The sequence below is a fragment of the Mustela nivalis genome (assembly GCF_964662115.1).
Source record: "Mustela nivalis genome assembly, chromosome: 7".
In the NCBI taxonomy this organism is placed as follows: domain Eukaryota; kingdom Metazoa; phylum Chordata; class Mammalia; order Carnivora; family Mustelidae; genus Mustela; species Mustela nivalis.
The window spans coordinates 56,613,310-56,637,960 of NC_139026.1; the positions used below are offsets into that span (position 1 = coordinate 56,613,310).

General features: G+C 40.7%; 1 protein-coding gene and 1 long non-coding RNA gene across 4 annotated transcripts in view; one reads left to right on the top strand and one right to left on the bottom strand.

Annotated features, from left to right (window-relative positions):
* The window catches only part of PLBD1 (phospholipase B domain containing 1), a 51,381-nt gene that overhangs the window by 20,379 nt on the left and 6,351 nt on the right, over positions 1–24,651 (bottom strand). For all 3 annotated transcript variants that reach the window (XM_082740608.1, XM_082740609.1, XM_082740610.1), the window contains exons 2-6: positions 20,311–20,530; positions 11,482–11,565; positions 9,998–10,136; positions 4,193–4,333; positions 3,607–3,751 (exon numbers count right to left, since the gene is read on the bottom strand). In XM_082740608.1, the coding sequence (XP_082596734.1) occupies positions 3,607–3,751; positions 4,193–4,333; positions 9,998–10,136; positions 11,482–11,565; positions 20,311–20,530 (729 nt within the window). The remainder of the gene's footprint in view (positions 1–3,606; positions 3,752–4,192; positions 4,334–9,997; positions 10,137–11,481; positions 11,566–20,310; positions 20,531–24,651) is intronic.
* The window catches only part of LOC309869449, a 63,735-nt gene that overhangs the window by 6,218 nt on the left and 32,866 nt on the right, over positions 1–24,651 (top strand). The gene's annotated exons all lie outside the window — the stretch shown is intronic.

The following is a 24,651-nucleotide window of genomic DNA, read 5'->3' on the forward strand; positions in this document are numbered from 1 at the left end:
AGGCCGGCTCCAGGGTGCCCCAGGACTGCCAACCCGGCCGGTCTCCAGGCGCTGGAGGGGGCACTTTGGAAATTTTGAGGAAGGCACTTCAAAACTGGAACATCACTCCCCTGAGCCCGAGGACAGTCCTGAGGTTTATGAGCATCCGGCTGACTTGTGGTCTCCTTCTGACTTTCTCAGGACATTTCATATTAGGATCTTCAGGTGAAATCATTTCCCCAAGGGTAAAGGAAAGTCCTACTCAGTTTATTAAAAAAAAAAAAAAAAAACAGTCTGGAAAAGATAGAAACTATGAAGCTACCAAGTCACCATACCTTTTCTAGATTAAGATGAGAATTATTATATTAATTTGTTTCCTTGACATAACCACCTCACTTTTAGGGAGTCAACACCTGGGGCTCTGGTGAACACAGAGCATGAGACTGACTTAAGTAAGTCCGAGTGTGCTGGATTACTGCCGTTTCTTCTAGTCTCCTGTGCTGGACTACGATTTTGGGAGTGCTCTTCTGACAACTGCCATTAGGTCATCATCTCTCAAGGATTCTGGCTAGGATAACGGGAGCTCATAGACATTCCTGAATTGATGAAGTAATTCAGCAGTCATTGTTGATACTGTTCTTTTCTTGAAGATGGAGCTCAGTCTTCCATCCACATCCTGACTGACCATCTACAAAACATTATATGTCTTGAGGTACCTGGATTATTTATTGCCTCAGGCTTCTAAATATTCTCCTGGCAACCTCTCTCGTTCTCCTCCTCTGTGGGCCAGATAAATCTAAAATGCAAATATGTTAATGTCACGTCTACCACTTGTCACTTGAATGGTCTTCACTGTCCTCCATTCTGTCTTTGTGGCCTTCTCCACATATTTTTTTCTTGCCTGCTAGCCTTCACACATGCTGCTTGGCCCACAGGGAACATTTTATCGCCCCACTGTCCTCATTTGCTGCCTGATTTATACCTGTTTTTGCACCTCAACTTAAAGTTTACTTTCTCTTGGAAGCTATCCCAACATCCCCAAACTAGTCTTCTCTATTATTACACAAATCACACTTTAATCACTGCTTTTTTATTTGTCCCTTCTATCAGAATACAAATTTTGATAGAATAGGGACAGCATCTGTCCTGTTTCCCGTCATAAATATTTTGCCTGACATGAAATTTCATAGAAAATCGCAAACAAGTAAATTAATTACATAATATTTACAACTTTATGAAGTCAGCCTTTATATTAGTCTCATTCTACAGATGAGGAAAAGCCCAGGCCCGCCAAAGTAAAGTTTTACGTTGGATTTCATACATGGAGGAACAGTTTATAGCTGTCCAAGTTCTACCGTTTTCCTTTTTGATGACATCAAAACAAAAAAAAATGTCTTTTTGTCTTGAAGCTTTAGTGTTTTTCAGGACAATCATCTTGGTGGTCACTTCTACAGAACTGGGCAGGAGTGGGGGGTCATGATGTATTATAAAAGTATGGATAGGGGCATTGGAAATCTCCAGAGTTATTTGTATCTTTAGAATAATGGTGTCTATACCATCCCAGTTATATCATCTTTAATACGTGTTTCAGCGAAATCATAAATATTTCATGACTTGATATTTCTGTTCTGACTCAGTAATTCTTAATACCCTTGCTCATATCATGAACAACCTCCCGATCTTGATACCACACTCCCACCCCTGTCACTCCTCCACCAACACCAGCAACAAACAAGCCACCCAGCTCTGCTCTGGGATCAGCAGTGCACAAGAGATGAAGCTCACGGCAAAGCTTAACTCCATACATATTGGATGAACCTAAAGTGGTGGGTGGATCCTTTAATCAAACAATTCTTTGTAATAGAGATGAGACCCTCCACATTTTTCATGTTTGTTGCTGAGAACAAAACTGTCCAATGAAAGAAAATATGAATCATATTCCTACATTAGCTCCTGTAAAAACATGTTGGATTAAAAAAAAAAAAAGTATTGCTTTCTCTCAGTTTAAATGCTCTAAAAAAAAAAACAAAACCAAAACCCTATTATCTATGTATCTATCTGTTCTGGAAAGATATATACATATATACAAATGTTAACAGACTGTTAGGTTTCATAGGAAATTCCTCCGTGTCTTTCCCCATCACTACCTTAGGGATCCAGGATTATTCAGACTACAGAAGAACGCCATTCTGCAGAGATTTCAAAGTAGTGCAGGTAACATCTGAACATTGCCTTTTATTGCAAATAAGAGGAAGAATATGAGTATTTGACTGGCCTCGGTCTTGTGCTGTTCTTAAATTGCAGTCTAAAGGAATACAAAGAAATCAAAACACAGTCTAACTCTGAGAAAGGAGTACCCAGCCCCATTCAATACTAAAACAATTAAGCGAGCAATGACAAAGATGGAATCAAAGTGTTTTCAAAGGAAGGATGGGGTCACAAGGACAGCACAATAAAAAGTTATGTCACTGATCAGAATTTGTAATAGGATGGTATTAATACTACCAGGAATAATAATAACAGCAGAAGGGGTAATGATAACTCTGACAAAGGTAGATAGATACAACAGGTGGTTGTATTTTACAAATATGTAATTAAAAGTCAAAACTGTCCACCTGGTATCTGCTGTTGGACTCTTAGATGTTTAAGAATTTTCCCCTTGCCTATACCCATAATGTTCCGTGAGGAGGTTCCAAACCTACACCTGAGGGGTTCATTCCAGGTAGCAGAAATGTTTAGTTAGGTTCACACAGTGCATTTTGTTACATCCCTATTTTTATCTTCAGAAGTTGGAGGATCTGGCAACACTGACCGCCATATTGCCGAGTGACAACATTCAGTGAGAGCTGAGCACCTGGCGCCCTTTCAATGGGTCATGTGTTTGTTGCAATTGTTTTCACTTTCATTTTCTTATACCAGCCCCCCCTTTATCCATTTTACATCATCTGCCTGGCCCCTTTAAGAACAGGAGCCTGCAACTCCTACTCCACAGAGACCATCCTTCCCACAAATCCCACTGTTCAAATTGTAGGCATCATTCATGGTTTATCTCAAGTATTGGCCTCTTTCCTTTCCCTGACAATCCAGTATGAGCTGACCCTCCTTTGAATACTCTTAACATTCCTTACATTTCCACTGTAGCTCATACAGTACCCAGTAATAATACCATTATTACCTGTATAGTACTTATCTTGCTCTAGTGTAAGATTTATAAGCTTATGCATTCATTCAGCCACTCATTCAGCAAAAATTAAGTACAAGGTGCCACACTAAATTAAGTTCTGTGGATACTGTGATGAATAAAAGAAACAGGCCCCTGAGGAAACTCTGAGAGCAGGATCTCTGTTGCCCAACCTGGCTTCTGCCGCAGAGCCTAGGAAAGTATCTCGTACCTCACTTGGCATTTGATGAAATGAGTTTTCGGCGGCTATTAACTTTTTTCACACCATTCCATTACATAAAAGCATTAGAGCTGTATTTCTTCAAAAGGCATTCTGAACATCAACTTTCATTCATGCATACTAACCTCTAAAGGTTTCTTCTCCCATTCCAGTTACTCTGAATGGCCAAGGTTTCATTCTGAAAGAATACGGAAGAGTACTCCAATGTCCCTCTAAATTTATTTACCTGGGTAACTGCTGAAAGAGAGTCGACTACTGCTGGTGTCTTTATCTTTGATGTTGAAGTCCCAGTGTTTATATATCCTGAGCATGGCTGCGTATGTGTACCAGCTTGAGTGAGCAAAATAGACGTTCTCAAATCCAGGAAGAACCTACAGCCAGAATCATAGTGAATGACGAAGAGGTGTATAGGTAATTGCCTATAGGCATAGGAAGTGTACAGCGATTGTGTCAATTTGGGTGTTCATCGCCATATTTATTATGAGAAAATATGGCCAAGGAGCACAACATTAACCTTTAATGTGCATAAAACAGACAGACTCTGTCCTCCCAATATCCAAAATGGAAGACTGTCAGACATAGGAGTGGTAGGTGCATATGGCACGGGAGGAGTGGTAGAAGAAACAGAGGTACCATCTTGTACTTGTAATTCCCTCCATCAGCTCCTTCCAGTTCTTAACTTCTAGATAGAGGTCACATGAGCTGAGAGTTGGTTTAAGCCAGGATTGAGATGTGACCACACTTGGGTTGACATATAGGAAAAGTCTGTGTGGTCCAGAGCAAGGAAAAACACGGAGGCTGCTATGTCTTACCTTAATAAGAGCAGAGCAATGTCCCATGTCCCATCTCTTGAAAACCTTTAGGCTGGAATTTTTTGTGGGAGAAACCGAGGGAATCAGATCCAACAGATCTCCGACGGCATTCAGGAACTGAATCTGGAACATGGTCATGGGCTGGGGAAAGACAAAGACCGCTCTTAACAGTGATTTGTGATAGTTGGAGGTCATTTTCTTGTTTTCCTGTTGTTAGGGATCCATTCAGTCATTCGTTTGGGAAGGGTCCCTAATGGAACAAATGTACTAGATGTTATTGTAGCTTACAAAATAATTATTACCTTATGGTCTGTAAGAGATGTTTTGGCATGTTTTGATACCCAAAATACTTGAGGTATTTGGGGCCAAATAATTCTTTCTCTTTGGGGGGCTGTGCACTCTAAAATATTTAGCAGCATCACTGGCCTCTCCCTATTAGTATCAGTAAAACCCTTCCAGTTTTGATTACCAAAAACATCTCCAGGCATTGCTGACTGTGTTCTGAAGGGAGAATGCTCATAGTTGAGAATCACTGCTTTACAGCAAAATATTCAACTAAGATGCGTTTTAATTTCGTGTTTGGTTTTCGTGTGATCTGACTGGCTCGACAGCAGTTACCTCAAAGCAATGATCAGACTTGAACATGAACTTTGTGCCAACTAGAGAGCACTGCTCCTGCAAGAGTCAGTCCACCAGAGTAGCCTGGGGTCGGGCATCTACAAATTGGCTTTTAGGCAGAGTTGGTGGAAAGACAAAAAAGTGACATGTTCACTTTTTTTCACTAAAAAAAGAAAGAAAGAAAGAAAGCCAGAACCTGATTATTTATTTATATACATATTCTTTTTGTGTTGTCCTTTGAATAAGTCACACTTTCATTATTACAGATATAAAAAATTATGATGGGGCACCTGGGTGTTTCGATAAGTTGATCATCAGACTTCTGATTTCAGCTCAGGTCATGATCTTGGGGTCATGGGATGGAGCCTCATATCAGGCTCTGCAACCTGTGGGCTGTCTGCTTGGGGTTTTCCCTCTGGCCCTACTCCCCTTTCTCGCGCTCTCTCAAATAAATAGATAGTTAAGAAAAAATTATGGTAAGGGGCGCTTGGATGGGTTAAGCCTCTGCCTTCAGCTCAGGTCATGGTCTCAGGGTGCTGGGATCGAGCCCCACATCGGGCTCTCTGCTCAGCAGGGGGCCTGCTTCCCACCCCCACCCCCCGCCTGCCTCTCTGCCTACTTGTGATCTGTCAAGTAAAAAAAAAAAAAAAAAAAAGAATTTATAGCTATTAAAAAAAAAGGAAAGAAAAAATTATGATAAAATCTGTAGTGGAAATCCTCTCACAGGTACCACCCTGTCTCCAGTTTACCACTTTTTATTCGTTTCTATGTCCTTCTCTGGACTTTTTAATGTGTGTTACAAATACATTTTTACACAAATGGTAGTGTATTATCTGCGTTACTCTTCACCTTGATTTTTTTCTCCTAATATTTTTCACTTGTTTTGTTGACCTCCCATATTACATGTAAAATCCTCCTCATTCTCTCAAACAGTATTCCAGTAAATGGAATACATTAATTCAGACCAGGATTATATTGAAAATACAATTATATTACATTAAATACATTACATTACACTGATGGACTTCTAGGGGCTTTCTAGTCTTTTGCTGTTATAAACAATGTTACAATAATCAATCTTGGACCTATCATTTTGTATGTGTGTGAACTTCCTGTAGGATAGATACCTAGAAGTGATTTTGATTTTAATAGATGTTGCCAAATTGTCCTCATGTGGCTTATTTTAAGACACTCTTCCAGCCTCAACATTAAACACTGAGTTTATTTCCAAATGGATAGGTGAAAAACAGTGTCTCATTGCAGTTTACACTGGCAACTCTTTTATTAGCAGTAAGGCGGAGCATGTTTAAAAGCCTTTGGATTTGTTTTTTGGCGAACTGGTCATCTGCCTCAGTTATTTTTCTTATTCTTTTTCTTATTAACCTTTAGGAGTTTGTTATATATTAAGATTAGTTCATTGTCTGATAGAAATTGCAAATATTATTCAGTTTTCAATTTGCCTTTAATATTTTGCCTTTTAATGTATTTAATTTATTTTTAAAATATTTTACTTATTTATTTATTATTTATCAGAGAGAGAGAGGGAGGGAGAGAAAAAAAGAGAGCACAAGCACAGGGAGCAGTAGAGGGAGAAGCAGGTTCCCCATGCCTTTTTTTTTTTTCAAAGATTTCACCTATTTATTTGACAGACAGAGATCACAAGTAGGCAGAGAAGCAGGCAGAGACAGAGGAGGAAGCAGGCTCCCTGCGGAACAGAGAGCCCGATGCGGGGCTCGATCCCCAAACCCCGGGATCATGACCTGAGCCAAAGACAGAGGCCCTAACCTGCTGAGCCACCCAGGCGCCCCCCCCCCATGTCTTTTTTAAAAATTAAGAATGATACCATACATATGAAAGAATAAAGATGTATATGCACAATCTAAAAGGAAGAAAAAGCACTTATCAGCCCACCTGACAGATTAGGAAAAAGAACATTAGCTATGCCTTGAAAGCCTCCAATCGCATTTCCCTCCTTACCAGCAGTAACCACTGGGCTAGTTCTGTGTGGCTCATTACCTGCTTTTCTGTTACTTTGTCATCTGTGTACACATTCTAGACAATGTATTTTTAAATTTGTCTCCTTTTGAATTTGTATAAATAGAATCATATTGTATGCATTCTTCTGGTCAACATTATTTTTTGACATTTGTCAATATTGATAGTGTAGAAACAGCCCGTTTATTTTCATTGCTATGAGGTATTCAATTACATGAATATATAGTACCATGGAGTGTTTCCAGTTTGTGGCAAAACAATGGCAATGTGAACTTTTACATACACAGGCCACCTCCCCCCACGTCTAAGAATATCTTTAATCTGAGTGGATTTGCTACACTGTAGAACATATATTATCTTTAAATGTTTCAAGCAACATTCACTGCTTTTCCAAAGCAGTTGGAACAATTTACTCAATCCAGCAGTGGTTAAAATTCCCCACTTCCAGCCTATAATAGAATCTCATTGAGGTTACTTATTTATATTTTAAAGATCTTATTTATTTATTTATTTGAGAGAGGGAGAGAGCAAGAGAGAGAGAGAGAGTGCACAGGCAGGGGATAGGCAGAGGGAGAGGGAGAACCAGACTTCCCAGAACCCTGGGGCCCCACTCTGAGGTGATGGAATCAAGACCTGAGCTCAAGGCGGACACTTAACCGCTTAACCGACTGAGCCATCCAGGCGCCCCCTCACTGAGGTTTTCATCAGTATTTCTTACTGAAATTAAGCATTTCTTCACATTTTTATGGGCCATTTTTGTTTCCTTTTCTGGGAAATTCCTGTTGATATTTTTGCCCATTGCCTTTTTTCCTGTTGGGTATTTTCTTTTTAAAAATTTATTTGCTATTCTTTATGCATTTTTGAAACAAACCCTTTCTTAATTAAATGTATTGCAAGTATTTTCTCTTGGTTTGTAGGTTATTTTTTCACTTTCAATATAGTGTCTTCTGATGAAATGAAATTTAATTAGCTGAATTTATATTTTTCTTCGTGGCTAGTACTTTTTTGGTCTTGTTTGAGATACGGTTGCTCACCTTAAAACATGGTCTCCTAGAGAATGCTCAGTGCTACTGGATCAAAGCTATTTTTCCTCATTATTTCTAAGCCTTCTCAAGGGAGAAAAGCAAGAAAATATGTATTTTTTAAAAGGAAGCTAAAAGTAATGATTTCCTGCCTATCTAACAACTTTAAAAACTATGAAACCTCTACTTCATTGGCTTTTTGTATGCTGAAAATCTTTTTTTTTTAAGATTTTATTTATTTATTTGACACAGAGAGATCACAAATAGGCAGAGAGGCAGGCAGAGAGAGGGGAAAGCAGGCTCCCTGCTGAGCAGAGAGCCCAATGTGGGGCTCAGTCCCAGGACCCTGAGATCATGACCTGAGCCGAAGGCAGAGGCTTAACCCACTGAGGCACCCAGGTGCCAATATGCTGAAAATCTTGATATTCACCGTATTTCTTTATTTGCTTTATCTTACTGTATTTATAAAATTTTAAAATAACTACACTATATTGATAAAGTGAGCTTACTGAATTACTGTTTAAGGCTGTTTTGTTTTTGTTTTATGGTAGTTCTTGTCCTTAGGATCTATCCGTTAAGGATGTACTGTAATGACTGCGTCAAGGTCACTGGAAATAACCACTCTCTGTGTGGTTATACCATGAACTTTTGATATATCACTAGATATATTAATATCAATTCATTTTAAGATTTTAGGGACTGTTTTTCTTCCATGTGATTAAATTTTGTTTTATAATTATGAACAGCATTTACATGGTTCCGAAGTAAAATATATATAAAGATACATTTAGAGAAATGTAGCTTTCATTCCCATTCCCTCCCCTTTCCTCTCTTCCTTTTTTGGGAGGTAATCTTTTTCTTTTTCTTTTTTTATAAGTTTTGGGTTTATTCTTTCATTGTTGCTTATTCTTGCAAAGTTAAGCAAATCTATATCTATCTATCTTTCCATTTCTTACATAAAATTCAGCAAACAATTCACACTGGTCTTCACCTTACTTTTTTATACTTTATAACAGATCCCAAACCTCACATCGTAACAGTATTTGGAAATCTACTTCATTCCTGTTACAGCCACATCATTTATGCAGCCAGTCTTCTATGTATTTGGCTGTTTTCAGTCTTTTGCTATTACAAATTATCTGTAACGAAGAGGTCGACACATAAGCCATATGGAGTTTTTGCCTGTGAACCTTGGTGATAATTGTAGAAGTGGGATTCCTGGGTTAAAGGGTAAATGAGTAGTCGATTCGGATACTGAGTGCCACGTTTTCTCTCCACAGCAAATATACCAGTTTGTATTACTACCAGTATTTTGGGAAAGTGCTTTTTTCTCCCTTAGTCTTGCTAGCAGAGTAGGCATTCACATTTTGGAATTTCTGCCAAATAGACAAGTGAGAAAGTAGAGAAAGTATGTTTCAGGATGGTTTTAATGTGTATTTCTAAACTTATGAGTAAGGCTTGATTCATATGATTAAGAATTTTTTGCATCACTTTTCTATGAACTGTCTTTTTGTATATTTTGTTCAATGTGTGTGTGTGTATGTGTGTGTATATATTATATATATACACACACATATATATATATCTCCAGTGTGTGTGTGTATTTGTGTGTGTATGTATGTGTGTATTACTCCCAGTAAATAAAAAATCTCCATAATTTTTGGAAGTATATTAAATGGTATCTTTGAATCTTCAATGATTCAGTAAAGCTTTTTGAAATATTATGACGTACTGTAACTATGACATTAATAGAGGATGGGAACCATAGAACTTGTACACTTTAACATTTTGCCTTAACAATTCTATCACCTAAAATACTAACTTTATTAGATTAGTTTAACAGCGAGTACATTGATTCAGTACATTCTTTAAGCTATTCCAGAGCATAGTATTATGAAAGAGATAGAGATTGTGTATTAAGCTTGAATTTTGTGTCACTGACTCAGGTGCTAGCCATATAACAAGGCAGCGTTTTTGTGTGCAAGATACACTAATCCCAATTTGATCTGTTTCTAGGTTGCAATGTTATTTTAAAGATAATTTTCAGTATTCTTGCCATTCTTTCAATATTCTTGTCATAGTTTCAAGATAATTTTCAATGTTTGATATCCTTGGCAATGATATTGCCAAATTATAATATAAATTCTGAGCAGCTTTTTGGAAATCTTACCTTTGTCCTTTCTAACTTAGCCCTCTTCATTGCTCCTACATACAGCCCATCCATCTGTGCTATAATATAGCCTGTATGCCTCCAAAATGGGTCATCCTTGTAAGCTTTCACATTTTTCCGGGTCCATTGATCTTGCTTCCTGCAAGAGAAATTAGATTTGCCCTCGAGATCTCCATGGTTGCTCATCTAAAGCTAAATCAAGCCGAGGCATTTAGAGATTATATATTCAGATACTTATGGTAGTGTAATTTACATTCTGGATCTTGTAACATCCAAATCACTTTGAAAGGCTATTGGGCAAATCCTAAAAGATTTTCGATTTCTTCCTTGGACTATGACTCTTTCTTGATAGCTGTCTGCATGCTCTATCTAGGTATAACATTTAGCTTCTCGTGATACTGAAATCTACAAAAGTCAAGGATAGGCCATCCATATGTATTTCATACAAAACCACAATGCCTCACTAAATCAGTACGGATAAGTCATTAACTTTTTTTATATGGAAGTCATAAAGTTAAAGAACAACAAAAAACTCCTAAGGACAGGGTAGTTGATATATGTCTATATTTCTCTCCAATTGTTTTTATAGTTTATGGTTCATTCTATTTCAGTTGTGGCCAGTAACTGCCTCAACACCTCTGTCCTAGTATGCTTAGCAAGACAGGCTTGTTTTTATTCTCCTTCCATTCTGTCTCTCTCCTTTATAGTCTTTCCATTCTGTCTCTCTTTTAGTTCTCTGCACTTTCTAGAAAGAGAATGATTTGACATGACTTGGTATACTGAAAGTTATTTCTGATTTGTTCTGGCTTTCTCCAAATCAGTCTTAGAATACAAGGTCATTGCTTCATGAGATCTAGCCCAATAATTTTTAATGATGTGCTGTAGGACTTTAGCATTCAGTGTATGATTTGGAGGGCCAACCCAGGAGCCCTATGGTCCCCAAATTAATCACAGTCACAAGTATAAAACAATGCCACATATAAAACAAATAGGAAACAACTTTTCTTAATACTGAGAATTACTAAGTCTTCAGAAAACTTGATTACAATGGCCATGTTCTCCAAGGATATTAAGAATAAGAACTAGATAACAGCCAGGGCTCCCGCTAAGATGGGAACCCAGGCCCATGACACAGAAGCACCTCAGAGAGGGAGCAGGAGGGATCCCTGAAGGATCCTCAGGTGGAAGCAGTCCAGGCATTTAACTTTGCCTTCCTTACACTGATGTGTCTTCCTCCAGATGTGTAATCAATGATGACATTCAACCTGACCTTTGAAAGAGCCCAAGTTAGAAGACATGTTGTCTGCAACCAGTTTTCATGTCATTACCGAAATGTGCTAAACCTTACTATAGGACCAGCCACAGGCAGGACTAGTTCTTCCTAAGAGATAGAAAAACAAATTGGCAGAAGGAAAAATTGTTGTTTGCAATGACAGATTCAGGACCTACAGTCTCAGTGGCAAGAGGAGAGCTATTATACATACTCCATAAAATCTTGTACTTTATCCACGATGGAAGGTTTCTTAATCAGCTGTGGGTAGAGGTTAATGAAGTGGTCATACATGTGTCTGAAACAAAAGAAAATGGTTACTTTCTATTTTTCTTCCTAGGGCAGTCCATCATAGCAAATTATACAATTTTTGGACTATCAAGTCCCCTTATTGCAAACCTGGTCTATCTTTTTTTAAAGATTTTATTTATTTATTTGAGAGAGAGAGAGAATGAGAGAATGAGAGTGCAAGCAGAGTGGGAGGGAGAGGGAGAAGCAGGCTCCATGCAGGACTTGATCCCAGGCCCCTGAGGTCACGACCTGAGCTGAAGGCAGACGCTTAACTGACTGAGCCACCTAGGAGCCCCTGCCTTATCTTAAAAAAAAAAAAAAAAAAAAAAAAAGTACAATTTAAAATTGAGAAATATCTCCAACATAGAGAAAAACATATAATAAAACCAACACCCAAGAACCTCTATGCAACTTTATTAAAGTCATTACATTTTGCCATGTTTGTGCCTACGGTTTTAAATAGAAATAAAACATTAGAGAGGTGCCTGGCTGGCTCAGTCAGTAGAGCCTGTAGCTCTTGATCTCAGGGTTGTGAGTTCGAGTCCCATGTTGGGAGTAGAGATTACTTAAAAATAAAATCATAAAAAAACCCTAACAACATTACAGCTGAAGCCCTTCTGTACAGTTCTCCGATGCTAATTCCACACCTTTCTCCACAGATGTAACTCCAATCTTGAATGGGTGATTTATTACTCTCATGCATGTTTCTATACCATTACTAGATATAGATTTATTATTTTACTAGATTTTATTTATTTATTTATTTGTCAGAGAGAGAAAGAGGGCGCACAAGCAGGGGGAGTGGCAAGCAGGGGAGAAGCAGGCTCCCACCGAGCAGGGAGACCTACACGGGACTTGATCCCAGGACCCTGTGATCATGACCTGAGCTGAAGAGAGATGCTTAACCAACTGAGCCATCCAGCTGTCCCCCCTCCCAGATACAGAGTTAATAATAAATAAGGTACAGTATTACTTAGGTTTCTGAAGAAATCATAAACTAGATCATACTGTCACTCTCACATGTAATTCTCTCACCATGACACAGTATTATCATCTGCAATTTAAATTTATTGTTTTCATCTATTGATAGTATTCCATGGTATTAGTATATTAGAATTCATGAAGGCAACTTCAAATATTATTGTAAATGTCTCTTCTTACATATTTGCATGTTCTTCTGGAATATATTTACTATATATAAAAGTGGAATTGCAGGGATGAATATCCTATATTATCTACAGTTACTAGATACTGACAAGTGGTTGTTCATAGGGATTGTACCCATTTATATACCCACCGGCTACATATTAGACTTCTTCTGGCTCCACAACCTCACCAACACTTGGTATAATCAGACTTTTTAATTTTTGACAATTAACATGGTTCTCATTATTTTAATTTTCATCCCTTCCTCCCCCCAGATTATTGGCTATTTGGGATTCTTTATTTTAAAACTTACTTTAGAAAATAAATAAATAATAATAATAAATAAAACTTACTTAAAAAAATTAAATGTGGGGGTGCCTGGGTGGCTCAGTGGATGAAGTGTCTGACTTCGGCTCAGATCATGATCTCAGGGTCCTGGGATTGAGCCCTGTGTCCAGCTCTCCACTCAGGGGGAAATCTGTTTCCCTTTGCCTTCTTCCTCTGTCCCTCTCTGCACTCATCCTCTCTCTCTCTCTCAAATGAATAAATAAAATCTTAAAAAAAAAATTGTAGGGGTACCTGGGTGGCTCAATCAGCTGAGCGTCCAGCTCTTGATTTTGGCTCAGGTCATGATCTCAGGGTCGTGAGATCACGTTCTGCAATGGGTTCTGTGCTCAGTATGGAGCCTGCTTGAGATTCTCTCTCTCCCTGTGCCCTTGCCCCACAATAACGTCTATAGGCATTTTTGGTTGTCACACTAGGGGGTGTATGTGTGTGTGTGTGTGGGGAAGGTGCCGCTGGTATCTAGTGGGTGGAGGCTGGGGGGCTACCAAACACCCTGCAATCTATAGGACAGCCCCCCCCCCAACAAAGAATTACTCCACCCATAATGTCCACAGTGCCAAGACAAGAGTCTTGACTCGGGGGTGGTTGCTGAAGATGCCCACGGAACGACAGAATGGATGGAGGTATAGATGGGTAACTGGGCTAGGGATTTTCCTGTTCTGCCATACAGAGCAGAGAAAGAGAAACATCCACCTTGAGGCCATGGATCCTGCCCCATTCAGGCGCCCTGAGGAACACAGGCCACTTTCCTCAGGTTGAGGCCCTTCTCTGATCCCTGGGTCTGGGATCCTACACTTTGGTGTGGTAGAGCCATATAGGACAGCAGTTAAGGATAGAGACTCTGAATTCTGAGTTCAAAGTTTGACTTCATTACTTCTAGGCAATATGACCAACTTCTCCATGCTTCCAAATTCTCATCATGCAGACCTAACGCTAAGTCCGCCTCACGGATGTGTTGTTAATTTCAGCTCTGTGGCGTGTAAAGTCAGTAAGTTTCATCCTAAGTTGGGGGAGACTTTCCTTCCCTTTAGGAAACACACACTTACTCCCACCCTACCCTGGGTCTCTTTGTGTCATGTTAATACCCTATCAGTTAGCACTTGTCAGGTCCTGTCTTCTACTCTTTTCTACTTGCTTTAGCTTTCTGGGTCTGAGACCAAAACAAGCTCCTTCAGAATTTTCTATAGCAATCCATTTACATGGATACATGTCCATGCCTGCTCAAACTCTGTCGCTGGACAACCTGGTCCTTGTTTACTAGCTTTGTGACTTTCGGCTTGTTACTTAACTTCTCTGTGCTCGAGTGTTCACATCAATAGTAATGGGAGTAATTTAACTTGTAAAATGCTTTGAACAGTGTCTGGCCCATTTTAAATGTCATCTAAGGTTTAGTCATTGCCATCGCTGTGATCAGCAGAAGCAGCAGCATCTTGTGATTCATGGGAAGATCCAAATAATTCCTAGTTCTTGGGCCATTTGATATTTTTGAGGATGGGAATGTGTCTCACTTATCTTTGCTTTGCCTACCATCTTGAATGGGAAGCACATTGAGTTTCTAACATCAAAGAAGCAAGTTCAGGTTATGGTAGAGATTCTTGAGGTATTTCCTGGTAGACCAGAAACAAAAAAGAAACCACCTTTGACTATTTCCTTTACTTGTGCCATAATCTTGCTAGAACTTCCTTTCATCATAGTTTCACCAACTGTTGTGTCAACATATTAACTTAAATGGGGTTCTCTTTGAAGAGTGTGCTCAGGAGCTCTAACCCACCCCATTTCTTTCTCCCCCTCCCCAGAGTCCAACACAAGGCAGGTAATGTGTTTGTTGCAGTGAAGTGGCTCGCTCCTACTAGATAATTCCAGAGATGTTTCAGCGGCTGCCTCAGCCACACACAGGCTCTGCCACTTTATTGAAAACTGGAGCAGACCTGATACCCACACCCTCATCATCATTCTTTCCAGAAAGCTTTCATGACTCATTTTATTAAAACCAATGTAGGACTATTTATCAGCTTTACCATCATTAGTGAGACATGAGCTACTCTGATTAGGGAGCCAGCCCAAGTCAAAAAATGAAGAAGCTCCATTTTGCCATGGCTGCCAGACACTGCATTACATGGAAAAAAGTACTTCATGCTTTTGGTTCATCCCTAAAGAACTGGAACAGCACAGGATTCAATTAAACCTAATCAGCATGTAATTAAGTAAGCATTAACAGATGGTGGAGGGGAGAGAGGGAGCTCAATCCAGTTGGAATGGAATCGGGAAGTGCCTTGAGGAGATAGCATGTGAGATGGGCCCTGGGGGGCCGAGCAATATTTCAGGTGGTGGAGATGGGAGAGGCAGCATCTGGCTCTCAGGGAATGCAGTGTAAGAGTTGCTGGAAAGGGATGTGTGACAGGCTGACAGGGCAGCATGGCAGGGCTCAGGAGCCCACCCAGAAGGCATGTTTGCATGGTAATGGCAGTGTCCCGCAGGGAGCGGCTCCTCAGGAGATGGGTCCGGGCGAGAGAGCATGAGGAAGGGCAAGATGGTGAGAGAAGCCCCGGAAGGGTCTAGGGCTGCCTTCAGGCTGAGGCCCGGCTGGACCTACTGCTTCCACTGTACCCTGTGGGAAAACCATGCCGCGGCAGGGCTGTGGATGGCCTGGAGCTTCGTGATAAAGCACGAGGGCTGGGCCTGGGTCCCAGCTGTTCTCTGGAGAGTGTTGTAAGGTTCAAGGAAACAACTTATGACTGAACACTTCAAATGAAATGATGGAAGATTTCAAGATATTTCTTTATATGTTTTTGTTTGGCCTCGCAAGTATGTCATAGGTTGGAGAGAGCAAATTATTTCCTCCACGGTAGTTAAACCAAGCTCTTTATCACAGTATCTCAGCTGTTCCTGCCACAATACCCAACCTCATACACATTCATTCCCTTCAAGATTCTGGGGAATATAAGGAATGTCACTCCATTTTAAATGTGGTGATGTGGGAAGAACATGGCGGCCCTAAACTTCCCATGGCCCATGGTAGCCACCTGAGCAGCTCTGCTGCTGAATGGAGAACACGGTGGGTGTGCCTGGGTGGCTCAGATGGTTAATCTTGGGACTCTTGGTTTCAGCTCAGGTCCTGATCTCAAGGCTGTGAGGTTGAGTCCTGTGTGAGGCTCTGTGCTCAGCACCAAGTCTGCTTGAGAGTCTCTCCATCTGCCCCTTCTCCTGCTTGTGGGTGTGCACGTCCATTCTCTCTCTCTCAGATAAATAAATAAATCTTAGGGGGATTAAAAAAAGGAAAACAAAAAAAGATGGCTCTTTCTTTTGGCCATTGGCATAAATTCACCCTCTCAGACCAGGCTCAGACCCTCCTTTATTCTTTCTTTCTTTCTTTTTTTTTTTTTTTAAAGATTTTACTTATTTATTTATTTGACAGAGAGCAGGTGAGCACAGGCAGAGGGAGTAGCAGGCAAGGGAGAAGCAGGACCCTGCTGAGCAGGGACAGCCATGGGGCTCCAACCCAGGATCCGGGAATCATGACCTGAGCCGAAGCGCCCCCTCAGATGCTTTTGCTCCAAGGCTGTGTCTCAGTAAGTCGAATCGTGCCTTACAAACGCCCCCAAGTAACGTCCCTGGGAGTATAGGTTTTAGATCGAAAAAATGATGTGTGTATAGGAAGATGCTGTTGCTTCTCAGACAGTTGCCCATGAGTAGCTGAAAACAAACACAAGAACACCACCCTTGCCTGTGACTTGTATTCCTCCTCCTCTGTTGGTTTGTGACTCTAGCCACAGCTTCCGGATGGTTGAAGGTTAGGCTCCTCTGTGCTGAATACCAAGGCAGCCCCCTGCCTCTCACAGCTTGGTCAGTGAGGACGGTGTCGGTGGGCTGCATGGCTGTGCTGCCTGGAGTCATAAGCCTTTGAATCCTTCCAGTATGCTCTCTGTTCTGTCTCCCTCCTGGAGCTCTTGTCCCTGGGAGCCCAGTTTCTCTGTTCCATTTTGCAGCTCTTCAAAATGAGCTCCTGGGCATCAGAATGTATGATAAGCCTTCCCCTCTTGGACCATATCAGATGAGGGAAGAAATCGATAGCCTCCTCCCTTCCTCTCTCTTCTCCAGCCCATTGCCAGGGGTGTTCTAAGAATACTAGGTCATGTCCCACTACTGTGAGCTTCAAGCTAGGCCCATAGTAAGTCTTTTCCATGCAAGCTGGGAAATCTCCCTACTTAATTGATTTTACAGACATGCGATGAGAGTGTCACCCTCTTAAGAGGGAAATGGGAAATGCCTTTCTAACGATAGTTTTGATTGTAATTCTTCGTTTTCCTCTTCTTGGTTCTGTTCTCCTTCCTCCCGCCGCTACTCCCTTCCTTTGTTGCCTTTTTGTCCTCTTCTTCTGCTCCTCTTTCTCTTTTTCTCTCTTTCTTCTTCAAATATACAAATACCTGACTTCTTGCTTCCACCCAGCCCCTTTAGTTCTTTGTCACGCTTCTTCCTGATCACCAACATCTTCTGTTCCGTGGGGAAGAAGTCCTCTCAAGACTCTTGCTACTGCATATATGGGAAGCCCATCCTTGAGCAGGTGACATTCTTGAATTGTCAGTAAGGAATACAAAACAGAGACCAACAGAGATGTGGTCTTTCAAATTTGAGAAACCTCTGAGCACTCTCCGATGGAAATGAAGAAGGACAACTGCCAAACGGGCAGGCTGCCATCCAAAGCCTTCCACGGTACAGCCTCTATCCGCCATTTTAAACCTGTTGCCCTCCGACTAATCAAAGGAGCTTCTACTCCTCGCTCATTTGTAAAGGCGAATTCCTCATTTCAGACTCATTGCCTTTTTTCAGTACTTGGTTCTGCTTCTTTCTGCCCAGAATTATTTTCTTCCTCTTCCCAGCCAAACTGAATGTCGTCGCCCATCAAACACCAGACCCACAGCTCACTCCTTCTGCAAAGGCTTCTTTGACTGTTCTGGCCCATGAGGTGCCTTCCTTTTGGTCTGTTATAGTTATTTATGATTAAAGCATTCTTTCCAGGTGTTCTCTGCAGCAGAAATGTTCCCAAGAAGAGTCTCTCGACTTTTCCTTAATGATCCAGCATTCACTAAGATTACTAGACTCACCTCTTCCTCACTCCTGATCATTGGTCAGGATGAATGGAGGGAAGTTGGTCTGAAGGGAGGGAAGACTCAGTTGCCAGGTCCTTAAAATAGGCTACAATATACAGGAAGTTGTTTCTATTTATTTATTATTTTTTTAGAGAGAGAGAATGTGTGGGTGTGCATTGGGGGGAGGGGCCGAGGGAGAGGGGAGAGAATTTTAAGCAGGCTCCATACTCAGAGCAGAGGCCTCGATCTCACGACCCTGAGATCATGACCTGAGCCAAAAGCAAGAGTCAGATGCTCAACCAGCTGAGATGCCCAGGTGCCCCAGGAAGTTGTTTGTTCCATCTTAAAAGACTCACACATGTCAAATTTTCTTTGAATGGACAGGGCAAAGATGCAGAGTAAGCAAACAAACAAACAAAAAAAATCCCCAGTTATTGAATAATAGCTAAGTGTTTTTCTTCTAAGAAATAAAATTTTTACTCTAATATAGAAGCATGTAAGAAGCTACTAAGAGAATTGATATTAACCCACATTCCTTGGATCTTCTTCATCAATAGATAAAGGTACTCAAGGGTAGGTCAATGCTTTATCTTAAGAATAAGGGTAAAATGATAAAGTCACCCCTAGAAGTGAGATATAAAAATTTATGTTTTTCTGAGACATAAGAATATCAGACATTCCACCTTCATCAGAAGCCTCCTGGCAAACTCCCTAAAATTCCTACTATGTGATACCTATCTGCACAGAAGACATGCTCATCCTCACCATAATCCCGGATTAGAGCTGCTCCCACAAATCTCAGTTTCCCTTAAAGGCCCATTATGCATAGCACCCATGACAACCTAGTGTATTTATAGGCACACAACTTTGCTCAAATTACTTCTCTAAACCTGCAACTCAATTTAAATAATGCAATCAGAACTAGCAGGTACACAGGAAATATAGATTTGCAGAGACGGATGAAAAGTTCAGGTTCTATATTAAATATATTTATATAAAATACAGTTTTAAACTTTTTTTAATCTTTTGGTTTTTGTGGAATTTTTTTGGTGGGGAGAGGGGTGGAGAGAGAGGGAGGGAGAATCTTGAGCAAGCCCCATGCCCAGCACGGAGCCTGACAGCGGGCTCAGTCTCATGACCCTGAGACCATGACTTGAGCTAAAATCAAGAATTGGACGCTTAACCAACTGAGCCACCCAGGCGCCCCTAAACATGTTTTTAAAACCTTAGTCCATTTATAAAGTTTTATGCATCCCTGAGTAGTATATCATTAAGGGGACCTGTATGGTAGAGTAACAAAAATTTGGTATAAAAAGCAAAACAGGAATTTCTAGTTCATTAAAAAAAGAGCTATCGGAGCACAAGAACTAGTTATTCAACATTTGATATAATCTCCAGAACTTAGAAACAAATTAAGATTGGCACTGAATTTATTAAGGTGCCTTACTAAGGTGAACACAATAGGGTTTGGTTAAACTCCCCCTAACAGTCTAGGTCACAGAGAATAAAAGGAAAAAGCCAAATCATCAAGACACTTTTTATATCAAAGAAAGGATGAGGCTCGATTAAATGAGTTGCAACTTTCTTTTCCTTAAAGAGCTTATCTGGGAAAAGGATGTGTCCTGATTGCATTATTATTAACTACGTCTTTGTTATTTTCACAAGACACAGGAAAGACGTAAGAATCAAGTAACAATAGAACTGGAAGGAATATTTATATTAGACATCAGGATTTCAATTGAAAATCCTTGCCCACTTGAAAGTATTGTTTTAAGACTGTTGAAAAAAAAATGCTCTTACATTTTAAATTTAACAAATCTTCTGTGTTCAGTGCTTCTTGGTCACTTTCCCTATAATTTTCTTTGTACCAGACAATAAAAGGCTTGTAGATGAAATGGTTGAGCTGTATTTTAAAACAGATTCGCCAAAAGGAAAGATTTTTAAGTGCCACGAGGATGGAAGAATGCCACAGTGGGGGGCTTTTTTCCGTCCAAGTCAGGTACTGATTAGAGGTGAAAATGTGATTCTGATCATGTTTCGATCACATGAGGGGCTCCTCAGGTACTTTCCAGTTCTAATGTCCCATGTCAGGAAGACAGGAGCCACTGGTAGACAAAGAAAGGGACAGAGTTGCCTGGTAGTTCTCCACCACAACGAAAGACTGAAGTACTTACGGGGCAGTGAGGTAACCCTCCAAAAAGCCAGCCACAAACATGGTGATCTCATTGCTCAGGGTCTGAGAACCATACCCCGCTCTGATCTCCAGGATGCCCCAGCCTGTGGTTTTTATAGAGTCATTGTAAAAGCCATAGGCGTCCCCATTCCTGTCCAGTACGTTTTTGACGTCTACTGTCTTTTCAGCAGGCATCCAGTATGCGGTTGCATAGTAGACTTCTGAAAGAAAAGAAGAAGCAATAATAATGGGATGCTATTTAATTGATTTGCTGATGTACTTTTTCCCATGTAACCAATAATTTCACCATGTTTGCTTTTAGAGAATCCATTCTGTTAGAACTGGGAGATCTGCCCCCATGGTTTATCCTTGTTATAAGTGGGGAAAAACCAGAGCCTGATCAAAGGGGATGAGCTCAGAGCACAGTGAACCAGGTCAAAGGTGGGGGGAAGTAATTAGAGCATCATAGAGGTGGGTCTAAATGCTTCATCCTCAGAGATGAGATTCTGGGCAAGGTCATAGTTAGAGCCCTTGCTCAGCTCTTACTTCAACCAAGCATAGGGTTCATGTATGTGGTCCATAACATATTTGATTCCCAAGGCAGTTGGACCAAAGAATCCATATTCTCAGGCGTCTTATACTATCTCTCTTGCCTAATTTTTCACACATGACATTAGATTCCTATTTTGCAGAAAGAAACCAAAAAACTATCACCTGTGAGCCTCTCAAGTTCTTGATAATGTTGTGAATATATCCTTACAAATCCTATGCCCATCTCTCTCTTCTCTTTCACCTCAATCCCTCTACCCATGCTATGGATCAACTCCTCTTACTTCTTTGGGAACTTTGTTCCATCCTGTGTCTTCTTGTTCCTGCACCCTGATGCTCTCTTCGTGCAATGGCTCCTCTCATGTCCAAGGGCAAACCAATCACAGATGCTCTCTCTGGACCCTGGGACCAGATGTGGCCATTGCCAGAATCTCTCACTCCTTTCATGAAATTATTACAAATATTACAGGGCACATTGTGTCGTGGGCTATGCTAGGTACTGGTGAGAGAGCTGTGAATATGACTGGCCCATTTCCAAACCTCATCCTGTAGAAAAAGGAACACACCCCCCACTTCCTCATCTTCCTCCCATCAACCCACTGCAGCTGGCATCCATGCCCATCCTGCTACTGGCACTGTTCTGGCTCGGGTCACTAATAACATCCTTGAATCATAATGTCACAAGACTGCCGAGAGCATTTGACCATGGCAACCGCTTGTTCTTAAAAAACTCTTTCCTTCCATGCATCTGGGATGACATGAATCTGCATCTTCTCCTCCTCTGCCTGCTTTCTTCCTCACTGTCCCCAGGCTTTCTCTTTATCTTGTGGACCCAACAGCACACTTGGTAACACCACCTGGAAGATTCTATAAGCGAAAGAAATTCAAAATATCCAAATGAGAACTATCATGCTGCTATCTCACCCATCCCCCACCTTCTGCTTTCTGTCTCTGCTATCCTTCTCTCGGAGACCCAAGCCCATCCAGGCCCCCTCTCTCTCCTGCAAACTCATCTTGAATCAAGGCCTCCCAACCATCTCTCCCTCCAGTCTCTACCGCTGTAGCCCCACCTTTCCATGCTACCTCAGATATCACAACTAGCCTGAACTATAAGAAACCTGTCAAGGTGCCTCTGACCTGTAATTCATCCTTCATACTCTACCAGAGTGACCTTTCTAAAATGCAAATAATTTGTTTACTTGCCTACCAAGGTCTTCATTGACTTCCATTTCCTAGAAATAAAATTCTTTGGTTACACTCTTGGACTTCATCATCTGCTTTCTGCCTACGCTATGCAGCTTCACTCACCACCCCCATGTACTTTGTCATCTGGAAGCCATCATATACCACTGTCCAACCTGCCATGAGCTGGTTCAACACCTCTGACTTTGCATATGCTGTTTCGTCTGCCTAAGAGTTTCTCTCTTGTTAACCATGTAGCTATCTCAAAAGTGCTACTTAAGACTCAGGAAGCAGCACCCTTTTGTGGCAGCTGACTCGGTCTACAAGTTCAATATCACTTGGTTGTAGGTACATCTTCTTTGGGCCTTTCACACTTTAACTCACATGCCTTCTGCCACTCTTAGCCTGTGAGCTCCTGGAGGCCAAAGAATATGCCTCTCTGTTAAATAAATAAATACAATCTTTTAAAAAAAATTATTAAAAAAAAAGGTGCCAGAAGTTTCAGATTAAATGCTTATATATAGTTATCTGTTGTCAACATTAAAAATTGACTCAACATTTTATTTTATTTTGATGCAAAGATTGTCTATCAAATAAGTGCTAAAGGTATAATCTTAATACTAGAGTATCATAGCACCTTGTCCCAAGGGGGCTGGGTGATTGGCTGGGATTTGGTCAGGCTTAGAGGCTAAAGCTGATTATGGCCCTTAAAGAAAGAATAATCCTGAGCAGGAAAGTCCATTTACTTCTGAGTAAAGTCATGACCATAATGGTGGGCTTTCTTTAAAAATGGCTAAGTGGAAATAACGATGTTCATAAACAGAGGTAGTTCACAATACTTTCACAGACTTCTGGTGACGAATAATAGTCTACTTGCTAGTAAAGCCAACCGGCCACAGTTTGACAACTCTGGGTAGCATCCGCAGAACCGTCCCTTCTTCCAAATACAGTAAATGTGTTCTCCAAATGGAGTTTGGAGCACCGTGGCACAGCCTCAGCCTTTCCCTAGATTTCCGCACACATTCTCTTCTACCCTCGCCTCTAGTGAGTCTTGTAGGGAAGTGAAGGAAGCATGGCTGACTAGAAACATAGCAGCTGCAAACTGCTGCAGCGAGGGGGCGTGGGGTGTATTCAGGGTCATAAACAGAAACTGTGAAGGGAGGAAGGAAGGTGAACCAGCCTTCTGGGGTTCTTCCCTTTCAGTTCTATCCACATGGAACAATTTTAGCTTTGTTCCCTTCTCCCAAATCTTGGCACTTCTCCTTGAACACTGTGACTTTGCCTAGCTTCACCTTCTCTTCCAGGAGCCCCTTTTGCCATAAACCTTGGCTTGCTCGCCATCCAAGCAATCAAGGGCTATGTTTTCACTGTTGCTGGAACTAGATAATTTCCTGACTACAAATAATATACTTCCTCAAATCGGTGCTTTTTTGACATTAATGTGCCGCCAGGCATTAAAAAAAAAAAAATTCCCCTAAGAAAATTCAGTGATAAAAATGTACTGCTAACAAACTGACCAAGTGAGCAAGTACTTTGCGAATTAGGCCAACATCTGCGTTTCTTGCTTCACCCCTAAATGATGTTCTCTCTCCTTCAAAGTTTTGTCCATGCACCGACTCTTTCTGGATTTCCTAATACCACTCTACTTTCTGATTTTCTTAAATCCTTTGATAGTTTAAGCCATTTTACTTTTCTACTTTTTTTTCCCCCCCCAAACATCTCCATGTTGGGAAGCAGATGTTGTGAAAAGGACAACTGCAAAAAGGTAGACCAAAGTCACATTCTTGGAATTCCACTCTAGCTTTATACACGCCCTGTGAAGACAGACACAGGTCCTGCTTACAACTCTATTTCCTGGAAGCACTGGACGCAGCATAGTACTGTTTCTGGGATGAGTCTAGTTTAATTGTGTGTGTTCTAATGAAAGTGAAGTTTATCAGAATATTCACAGAAGTTAATCTAAAATAACTCAAGTCATTATACCTTCAAGCTCAGGGAAGGGGCTTAAAGGATGGTTCAGATGCCCAAGGGGCAAACACCATGTCCCCCTAGACTGATGAGAAGGGAAGTGAGTTTAAAATCTTTAATAGCAACATCTTCAAAGTCAACGCACTTGATAAATTTCTGCTGAATGAATGGGAAGAAAAAGAGTCTTTTTCTTGTGTAGATAAAGATGGAAGAAGCCTCCTCCTTTTTATATTTCTCTCAACATAAAAACCTAAATGCCCAAATTAAATTTATTTACTTGTGTATTCTAATATTTTCTATGAGTTGTTTTCCATGGGGGGAAAAATCCTAACCTGTCTTAGAATTTGTAAAACAGTTGTAAGTGGCCCAAATCATTCTCTCCTGTATTTGGAACCTATTTTTCCAGGCAGGCACTTTATTCATGATAAAGTAAATGGTTTTTAACCTGGAGTGATGCAATTTTACCTAATATATTCAGTAAGTTACATAGAGAAAAAGAGGAAGAAACATGAAAAGGCAGACACAGAAAATATGAGAGAAAATGTTTTTAAAAATTAAGATTGAAACTTAATCTATTCAGATTGAGTTTAGCTGACGCCTCTCTGATCTTGATCCTTAAATTGCTTCTGTCTTTTATGGCTAT